The sequence below is a fragment of the Arvicola amphibius genome, chromosome 9 (genome assembly GCF_903992535.2).
Source record: "Arvicola amphibius chromosome 9, mArvAmp1.2, whole genome shotgun sequence".
Classification (NCBI taxonomy): Eukaryota; Metazoa; Chordata; class Mammalia; order Rodentia; family Cricetidae; genus Arvicola; species Arvicola amphibius.
This window is the reverse complement of record NC_052055.2, coordinates 83447786-83458694: the sequence shown is the minus strand read 5'-3', so window position 1 is coordinate 83458694 and position 10909 is coordinate 83447786. Positions and strand designations below refer to the sequence as shown.

Sequence of the window (10909 nt, the reverse complement as noted above, 5' to 3'; positions counted from 1 at the left end):
GTGGTGGCGCACGCCTTTAATCCCAGCACTCGGGAGGCAGAGGCAGGTGGATCTCTGTGAGTTCGAGACCAGCCTGGTCTACAAGAGCTAGTTCCAGGATAGGCTTCAAAGCTACAGAGAAACCCTGTCTCGAAAAACCAAAAATAATAATAATAATAATAATAATAATAATGTGTCTATAATTTCAGAATATTTTATTTATATAACTATGCACAGGGACACATAAACTTACCTGAATACCTAATAATTTGTGAGTCAGTTCTAGGTATTTTAGGACCAGATTCCTCTTTTCATTTTTCAGGGTGCACCAAGCACACATATGCATACTCTTATATGTGTGTTGTGTGTGTGTGTATTCTTGTATGTATCACACATATCACACAAGTATATACACACATATATATGCTCATACTCATATGTCTGTGTATACTGCATGTATCATACAAGTATGTAAGTAGAAATGTACTTGAGCATATTCCTGAAATTCCAACAAAATCTTTAGCTGTCAGTTTGAAACCTGGTAAATTAGTATGAAAGTATAATCAATGAAGTAGCTCCAATTTTCTGTTCAAAAGAAACTTATTAAGCACATACGCTGTGGCTGAGACAATTGTTAATTCAGTGATGAGCACAGAAGTTGATGACCTTGTTCATATTTTGAAAGTTGTTTCCATAACAACATGAACAATATCAATTTATCTGTCAGTTAAAATATTTTTATCTGAAAAGGCATGACAAACAAAGCAATTCATGAAAATGCTAGCAGCCTAGAGTACACTATCATAATTTCTTCATCCTGATCAAATTCAAATTCATAAGAAATGATGAGCTCCCTAATGCAGGAAAATTAGATGTATACTTCTAAGATCCAGGGGCCTTTCATCACACTGTCATGTTTAACTATTTAAATTTTCTGGAGCTAAAGACACTAAAGTAGCATAAGTTACTCAGTTATACCCCCTCTTTTAAATTCTTAGTACACAACTGTCTGATGTGGGAGGTCCATCTGTCTATGTGTTGCTTTTATTGGTTAATGAATAAAGAAACTGCTTTGGCCTGTTGATAGGGCAGAACTTAAGTAGGCGGGGGGGGGGGGGGGCCCTAAACTGAATGCTGGGAGGAAGAAGGAAGAAGGGAAAAGTCAGACAGAAGCCATGTAGTCCCTGCCAGAGGACTGAACTTTACCCAGTAAGCCACAGCCATGTGGTGATGCAGAGATAAATGGAGAAGGATTAAATTAAGATGTAAGAGTTAGCAAATAAGGAGCTAGAGCTAATGGGTCAAGCAGTGTTTTAAATAATTCAGTTTCTGTGTGATTATTTCTGGGCTAAGCAGCTGGGAACTAACTAGCAGCCCTATTACAACAATTGTCTGTGCTCATGAAAGTCTTAGCACTTAGTCTCTACTCTGTAAATTCATGTGAGTTTTCACTCATTACCCGACTTTGTCCTTGTTAAGTAAAATCATGCTCCTGTGATAGGCTTGTAACCCTTGAAAGAATTGCTGTAGTCTGGTCCAAAACTGTGGGAAAATACAGATCACATTTTATCTGTTCTCCCTTGATGGTTGTAAGTGACACACACTTCCTTATTAAGAATTAACAAGCCTTAGGTTATTCTCCAGTTTTCACTCAAAGAAAGATAAGACTGGGAATATTGCCCAGTGGTAGAGTGCTTATCTTGTATGTGTGAATTTAATCTCTATACCAGGCAAAAACAATAACAACAAATGTTTAAAAACTACAATATAACAATATAAGAAAATAAGGTCAGACACAGCCATTGCAGTACATTGAGCTCCATTGAGACAGCGCAGGGGCAAGCGAGAGCCAGACGGACTCTGCGCCTCACGGATGAAAATCAACTACACGTGGACAAAGTAGATCCTAAGAAGCCGAGAGGCAAAATGTCCTCGTATGCATTCTTTGTGCAAACTTGCCGGGAGGAACACAAGAAGAAGCACCCGGATGCTTCTGTCAACTTCTCAGAGTTCTCCAAGAAATGCTCAGAAAGGTGGAAGACCATGTCTGCTAAAGAAAAGGAAAAATTTGAAGACATGGCCAAGGCTGACAAGGCTCCTTATGAAAGAGAAATGAAAACCTACATCCCCCCCAAAGGGGAGACCAAAAAGAAGTTCAAGGACCCCAATGCACCCAAGAGGCCTCCTTCGGCCTTCTTGTTCTGTTCTGAGTATCGCCCCAAAATCAAAGGAGAGCACCCTGGCTTATCCATTGGTGATGCTGCAAAGAACCTGGGAGAGATGTGGAACAACACCGCTGCACATGACAAGCAGCCCTACGAAAAGAAGGCTGCCAAGCTGAAGGAGGAGTACGAACAGGATATCGCTGCCTACAGAGCTAAAGGAAAACCTGATGCAGCGAAAAGGGGTCGGGGGTAGTCAGGGCGGAAAAGAGCAAGAAAAAGAAGGAAGAGGAAGATGAGGAGGAGGACGAAGGGGATGAAGAGGAGGAGGAAGAAGAGGAAGATGAAGATGAGGAAGAAGAAGATGATAATGAATAAGTTGGTTCTAGCGCAGTGTTTTTCCTTGTCTATAAAGCATTTAACCCCCCTTACACAACTCACTCCTTTTAAAGAAAAAAAATTGAAATGTAACAAAAAGAAAAGAAGGCCAATAAAATGAATCAGTTGGTAGATGCACTTAACACCAAGCCTAGTGACCTTAGTTGAAGTCCCAGAACCCACAGTTGAAGTATATCTCTTGTGGTTCTTGCAAGTTGTCCCCTGACTTCCACAGAGGTATGATCCATGCAGTTACCCACAAAGAAAATAAAATATGCATTAAAAAGCATTTAAAAGAAAGTAAAAGTTTTGGAATATTGCAGAGTAATAAAAAAATAATTTTATAGCCAAATGAACACTTTCACCAAAAAGTTGCTCAGAACTGAATGCTGGATGGTCAAGAACAAATCAATGAATCTTTTATTTCTATGATTAATCACACAGATTATTGTAGCCATGATTTCATATAAAACACAAGAAATCATACTAACTAAACACCATGGAAATTGTTCCGCGTGTCTAAACACTTTCAAATGCATCAGCAAAGTAGTACGATACTGTCCCTTCACTTCTGGTAGCTATAAAATCAGGAAAGGTAAGCACTACTCTGAGTCACCCCGCACACTCAGGCTTCATAAGCTACTATTATACAAAGACTTCAAGTCAGAGTTTTGCCTTTATTGTCTTTCTGTTGCACTGAACGCATGGAATAATCCGTCATGAAACAATTGTCATATATTTTATTACCAAATATTTGACCTGTGAATGGTTTGGGAAGTTCTTTTGTGAGCTGTTAACAAAAAAATATATATGTAAGGTAAATTATGCAATGCATATTTCCTTCTTGTCCAGGGAAAATTGGAGGTTTTCTCTGAAGCTCCTCAACTTGGTAACTATAATTTAATGATGTGTTCTCCACCAACTGCATTATTTCTAATTTTCTCAAATATTGATATATTGTTATTATTATTATTTCCTAAAGACTACATAGGGTGTTATTTATGATCCAAATAAAATTCCACTATCTCACAAAGTAAATTAGCAAAAAAAGTGTCTATCTAAAAACCACAGAGTAACAAAGAACAAACAAATTCTATATTTAAAGGGCCTGTAAGATATAAAATGAGACCACAAGGCACAAAGCAAATTTGTTCCCAAAGTCATTTTTATTTTTCTTCCACATACTAACTTTCACAGAACTAAAAATTGCTGTGACATTGGCTAATTAGAATAAGTGATTTTTTAGAAGATCAGCAGGTAACAAAAAAAGACCCAAGTGGTGAAGCTTTATAGCAGAAGAGGAAAAAAGAAAACATAAAAGTTGGTAGTGGTGTCGTGAGCCAGTGAAGAAAATGACAAGCGAATGAGTGAAAGAGAATGATTTAGGAATTTGGAAATGCATAAATTAATAGCAGAAACATCCAGGTTGTTTCTTTATTAGTGTCCCTCAAAAGTGGGAAGGAATCATGGGAACTTGAAGTTGTTTGAGGAACCTTTGTATAAAGTTTATATTTACTATCTGCTAATTATAGCACCATCGAGAGAATGAGTAATTGAAATTTGCAGACAGAAATATGTTGAAAGTCAGCTACACTATAGTAATAACATTTTACTATGTATAATAGTTGGAAAGAATGTGTTTTTAGCAGAGTAATATAGATTGGAATCTTGCTATTTATTTAATTCTTCTGAACCTAGATTTCTCATGTTAAAATTGAAATAATGGTGTTTATTTTGTAATGATGTTGTAGACTAAATGCTTAGAAAATTGCAGCACAGAAGAAAATTGACACTTGACTATAACTATTTTATAACTTTGTCAATAACTTTTCTGGTGCTAAAATTTTCTCTATAAAAACATAGATTCTGACTCATAGAGATTTGCCCTGGTAATTTTGTGGGCAATCACCAATAATGGACCTGCACAGGAACAGTAAGGTGGGATAAAAGGAGTGGGGTCAAGTAGAACTCAGCCATTTTTAATCATTAGAAATCCATTCACTATTACAGGACCAAATATACAGAACTATTGAGGATAATGTGGGGTTAGACAGCAATGGCAAGAAGGAGGATTAAGAAGAAGCTGAGCAAAATGCTGCTAAAAATGTCAGAAACCACAGTAGAATTGTAAAAAGATGAAATCAAGTAATACGGTATCTCTAGCATTTATTATTTTTGTTGCTGTTGTTGTTACTGTTCAGAATTGACTTTTTTAAGATTTACTTATTTTTGTTTTACGTGCTAAAGGAGTTTTGCCTGTATGTGTGTCTGTGCATGATGTAAAATGCAGTTCCTTTGGCTCTTGGAAGAAGGTTTCAGACTCCCTGGAAATGGAGTTACAAATAATTGTTAACTACCATACATGTGCTGGGAAACAGAACCAGGTCCTCTATAAAATCAGTCAATGCTCTTAGCCCCTTAACCACTGGATCATTTTTCCATCCCCTGTCTCATAGCTTTTATAGTTTCTACTGAGAAATGTTTTGCTACTGGTACTGCTTTTATAGATGGGTTAATTTTGTAACTTGCCATATTCAACTTTCTTTATTCTTTATATTTAGTCGTCTAATTATAATAACGGCTAAGGGACATTCCTATTTGAGAGATTCTGAGTGTTTCCTTTATCTGTACTAACATCCCTTCACCTAATTTGGAGGACATTTTCTTCTGTGATTGTGTTGGAAATGATCTCACCTCTTTCCTGTCTATGTACTGTTAGTTCATTCTTCAATAATATGCCAAAATGTTTGAAATAATTAGATCCAACCCATCACCACGAATAATAATCTGCGGACCAGACAGAGAGAGATGGCAAATTCTATACTTTCTGGCTACTGAAAAAGTCTCCATTATTCTCTGGTTTTCCTTTCCTTTCCTTTCCTTTCCCTTCCTTTCCTTTCCTTTCCTTTCCTTTCCTTTCCCTTCCTTTCCTTTCCTTTCCTTTCCCTTCCTTTCCTTTCCCTTCCTTTCTCCATTCCTTTCCTTTCCTTTCCTTTCCTTTTCCTTTTCCTTTTCTTTCCTTTTCTTTCCTTTCCTTTCCTTTCCTTTCTTTTCCTTTCCTTTCCTTTCCTTTCCTTTTTCCTTTCCTTTCCTTTTTCCTTTCCTTTCCTTTTTCCTTTCCTTTCCTTTCCTTTCCTTTCCTTCCCTTCCCTTCCCTTCCCTTCCCTTCCCTTCCCTTCCCTTCCCTTCCCTTCCCTTCCCTTCCCTTCCCTTCCCTTCCCTTCCCTTCCCTTCCCTTCCCTTCCCTTCCCTTCCCTTCCCTTCCCTTCCCTTCCCTTCCCTTCCCTTCCCTTCCCTTCCCTTCCCTTTCCTTTCCTTTCCTTTCCTTTCCTTTCCTTTCCTTTCCGGTGTCTTCAGCTGGGAAGGCTGACAGAATGGATGATAATACGATGTTACTAGCTCTCTGGAATGTCTGCCTTTACTTCCCCACCATGAAGGGACTGTAACTTGCAAGTATGAACTAAATTAAACAGGCAAGAGTCATCCTGCAGCGTCCTCCTTACCTTGACTACGCCTGGTTCACCCGGGACAAAGAAGGCAGCTATGGAGAAGTAAGATAAAAGGATGTTTCTCTGAGCCATGATAAAGTCAGAGAATGTGGCCAACAGATTTGCTATCATCCCGAGGTTTCTTTCTTAATGACTGTCCCAACAACTGTCCCCTGAACACAGCTTTTCTGCCTTCTCAGCCTCATCTGTACTGAGTCTCCTTAGATTTTGAGACATCAAACGGCTTTTAGCCTCCAAGTGCAAAAGTGTCGTGTTTGGCCACCTTGAAGAACTGTGAATTGTGGTTCAAAGTGGTAGTGTGGCATTTGTTGAGGATTCTATAAGGTTGACTGACTGATAAGGGCATCTGTGGTTGTAGAGAGTTAAAACGCTACAGGATTAAAGCCAAAATTTATTCTGAAAATTTTGACCCTCTAAAATAGCCTTTATTGCTTACTTCTGTTTGTGAGCTAACATTCTCATGATTATTATGTAAATCCTTTTCAAATTGACACCCTGACGATATCCTTTTAGCATCAAAGTCCTGGATATTGTCAATAAAACCCCCACTTATGGACTTCCTGCATGCTCCCTGATTCTCTTGGTTACTCTTGGTCCTCTGGTTCTCAGTAGTTTATCTCACCCAACAGATTCATTTATAGGTAATCTTTTACCAATAACTACCAACAGAAACAATAAAGAAGGATACTCGAGCAGGGCCATGGTGGCACACACCTTTAATCCCAGCATTCAGGAGGCAGATCTATGTGAGTTCGAGGCCAGCCTGGTTTACAAGAGCTAGTTCCAGGCCATGCTCTAAAACCACAGCAAAACTGAAAAAAAAAAAAAAAAAGGACAAACACCCTAGACCAGAATATTAAGTTGTTTCATAGACATTGTTGGTGAAGCCCCAGAGGATGTTACAGCTAAAGGACAGACCAATTTTTAAAGACACACTAAATTTTTCCCTACTCAGTTCTATGGCCCTACGCAACATGAAGCAATTCCAGGGAGACTGGTCTTCTGCCTTCAACAACCCTAACAAATTTGGGAGAAGAGCCTCTCAGGGGAAGCCAGTATAGGCTTCAATAGGGAATCCTTTAGCCCCCTGGGACTCTACTAGGATTGGGCTATGCACACACTCCTCTTCTAATACTGATCTTTGCAGCCTGAGAGTCTTGCTTATAATACTATGCATAAACATATGCATCCTAACAATGCACCTAGCAACCTGTTACTAGACCCCTGTCTGCATCAAGTAGCAAATATATACCCTTCTCTGAACAATGACTGAATTTCTCTTTTCTTTAACGACCATCAAACTTATAGTCTGTTTAGTTGTACTCCACTATGTCCAAATATATGGATTGGAAAATTAATATAGGCTAAATAGTACTTTGTCTCAAGCACAATAAGACTAAATTGTTCCCATGGTGAACTTTTAAAGACAATCTCCTATTTACTATCCTAGAACATGTATCATGTAACTTGCATAGGATTAAAATCCCATAAATTATAAGAAGGGAAATGTACAATAGAGTAATGTTTATGTAACATAGTCTGCCAATCAAAAAAGAAAATCAGGGAAACTCGGCCTCTATTAAAAAGGAAAAATCCATCCTTCCTTTAGACTCCATAAAAGAAAGTCCTGGGGTTTTGTGTGATTTTTTTTTTCATGTGGCCCATTGTCAATCTTGGCAGTGTATTTATTTCTAAACATTAACACTTTGCTTTGAATGAAGTTTCCCTGTTACTTTGAAGTTTGTGTGCTTTCTTTTCATCTTTGAACCAGGTGCCAAGAACTTGGGAACACACAACCATGACCAACAGAACAGACCGACAGAAAAAGTGGAGAGATAAATGTATATAGAAAAGAAAATAATAGTAATAAAATGGATATTGTAATAAAAGGATTAGTGTAACTGAAGGGATAACTTTATAGAAAAACAGGTAAGAAAATATAATGAAAACCCACAGAGCATTCCCAATTTTCAGGAGCTATAGAGGACAAGATTTTGCATAACTGAAGAACCTCTGTTCTCTGGGAGAAGTAAATTAAAAAGGGAAATATAATAGGTCAGAGATGGGACAAGAACAGAGCAGAATGGAGTTGGCAAGATAACTCCACACTGGGTGTTAAATTAAAGAAATTAAAAGTAAGATAGTTAGGTGGTATTGTAGTGTAGAAATGCCTTCTGACCTGTCCGGTGCTTTGCTTGGCTCCATCTCAAATTAGAGTCTCTGGGAATGCTTTCCCAAGTTCTCAGAAACCTGTCTCTTACCTGGAAAATCTTATTCTCTTCTCTAGGCCCTGCTTTGGGATACAGACTACAGATGTGATACGATTAGTAAGCGATGCTTCACAGGTACAGATTCAGTTGCAGATGTTAGCTCTATTTCTGGGTGATCTTTCAAGTGCACTGCTACGTTTGATGGCCCCACCCTTCCGTGATCCTTCCACTCTGATGGACTTCTTGGAATCTGTCTTTAGGTTTTCCTGAATGCTACAGCATCTGTCAAATTTTCACCTCATTAACGACCCACTCAAGGACATTTTGCAGCAAGGCAACAGATTTCTTCCTCCTGAATTCCCATTGTGATTCAGTGTCATGGCTCTGAGTTTCTCAAAAATTGAAGTATTTTTTTTCATAGGATGCGATGCCTGGCACTAACTCAACAGGGTTCTTTTCAAAAATTGACACCAATACTTGTTCCAACCAAGTGCCCAGGTGTCTCCTTCTACACAGTCCACTGGCTTAACCTATCTGGACTATCTCTCTTCACAGTCTTTCAAATAGCCCTTGCTGGGAGCTGGAGAAACAGCTTAGCAGTTGAGAGCCCTTGCAGCTCTTCAGTTGCCAGCCCCACATGGTGGCTCACACCTCCCTGGAACTCTGGTTTGAGGGGACATGATACCTTCTTCTGATCTCACAGACCCTGCACACAGGTAGGACACATACACACATGCAGGCAAGCACTCAAACACATAAAATAAAAATAAATCCTTAACACAGGATATCCCTTACTGAAGTCTCATACAGATTATCTGAGTCAGTCCCAGATTCTGGATTTTGAAGTTTCCAGTTCTATCTGTGAGCAAGGAGCACACTAAACCAAGTTGACCTCTCCAAAAAACATTGAATTTTCTCACTTGCTTTGGAAGATGTTTTCATATTGTTATTAAACCTAGAAATATTTGAACACTATTTCTTCTAGAAGCATTATTTTTCTGTTTTTCTCAGATTATTCTTTGGAAATTCTGACAGCCCATGTCTGGTACCATTCACTAACTTCCTTTGACATCAGAACTTCCGTGTGTTGTTTTTTTGCTTGTTTACTTATTTTTTTATAAGTTTCCGAATGTCTTCTTGTTTCAGCCTTTTCCTCCATCCCTGAAATTCACCATTCTCTTTGTTTTGACTGTTCATAATTCTCACTCTGTATTTTGTTGGGTTCATAAGTTCTTATGTTTCCAGAATTATTTTTAATTATCTCAGTTTTCTTACTCCATGCTTTTGAATTTCTCTGCTAAGATACTGATTACTTCTTTCACTGTGATAACTTCTCTGTCTCAGGATTGAATTGATTTCCCTACTTCCTTCATCTGCTTCTTTGAGTGCTGTTTATGATCAGTCATTAATCCTTTTTAAATATAGGACTCTAAAATCTTCCTCTGACATTTCATCTTGGTCATTATCTTTGGATTCCAGTTTGACGGAGTTGGAAGCTGGAGAGCTTGTTTTATATAGGTGGCGGGTTCTTTTGGCATCTATAAAGACATATTTATTCTGATTTATTTCTTTCCCCTTTTCTTTCATTCTTTTCCTTTGTTTATTTTCCATATGTTCTCCTGAACAGCTGTCTTCTTTTGGGTTTATGTCCAAAAGGCTGCTTAGAGGGATGGTGGCTATGCAGCCAGATAGAATGATTTAGCAGAAGACTGAGGTTGAAGGCTGTTTTCTACTTTACCATGTCTTGAACAAAATTTAGGAGTGGCACTTTGGTACTTGGTAGGGGAAATTTAGCTTATCAGTCATTTAGGGAGCTAAGATTATCAATGGGTAAATAATGAAATGAAGAAATAATAAAAATAAGGATGTAGGGACATAAAATGAAAATTAAAGGGAACCTATACAGGCTAGGATACAAAAGGTGGTAGAAATAAAAAACAATCTTTTCAAGTGTAGAAAAAAAATATTTTAAATGAAGAGAATTAAAGTACAGAGCAGAAAACCTTTCTTGGGCACGAAATAAAAGTTTTAACACAACCTGACAAAGTAAAACTTGCAGATAATAATAACAAAACAATAACAACAATAATAAATAAAACCAAGAAATAACATGAAATAGAAAGTATTATGCCCCTGTTACTGGAACGATATGTGTTCTCCCTCCCTTGGAATGCCTTTTGTCTCAGTACCCACAGGTGTTCCTGGGGAGGTTAGTCGTCTCAGTAATTCAAAAGATTTAATCTAAAGCTCCATTCCAAATGAGAATAATTCTGTGACCAAAGTCCACTTTTTTTTTCCAGAATGTCCTCCTCTGAGGCATCCTCCATGCTCCTTATGGCCTCTTTGCTGTGTGGTGGACATCCTTGCCTAGGACTTTCTGTGACTAAGGATATGTTGAACCACACACACACACACACACACACACACACACACACACACACACACACCCGGAGTGTCCATATATTGTATTATCTGGTGATGCCCAGGTTTGGAACACATCTCTACTGATCCCGTAGGTTTTCATGTTTTGAATCTTATCCAGAAGGTTCTTTATCTCATTTTCACAAGGTGCATAAGATCTTAAGTAGATCCATTAAGCCATGCAGAGTTTTAGCTGTTTATCATCATATTTTGAAAGTATTTTACTTACACCATCATATCATTATTGTCC

The 10909-nt window shown here is 38.2% G+C and overlaps 1 protein-coding gene across 1 annotated transcript; it reads left to right on the top strand.

The window, feature by feature from the left end:
• The first annotated feature begins 1905 nt into the window (after nt 1-1905).
• On the top strand, nt 1906-2397 carry LOC119823516 (high mobility group protein B1-like). Its single transcript, XM_038343567.1, has one exon. The coding sequence runs from the start codon at nt 1906-1908 to the stop codon at nt 2395-2397; it is 492 nt and encodes a 163-aa protein (XP_038199495.1).
• Nucleotides 2398-10909: the final 8512 nt, after the last annotated feature.

Bases quoted from the DNA above. Each gene is read 5' to 3' on its own strand.
- LOC119823516 (XM_038343567.1), top strand. From the start codon at position 1,906: ATGTCCTCGTATGCATTCTTTGTGCAAACTTGCCGGGAGGAACACAAG.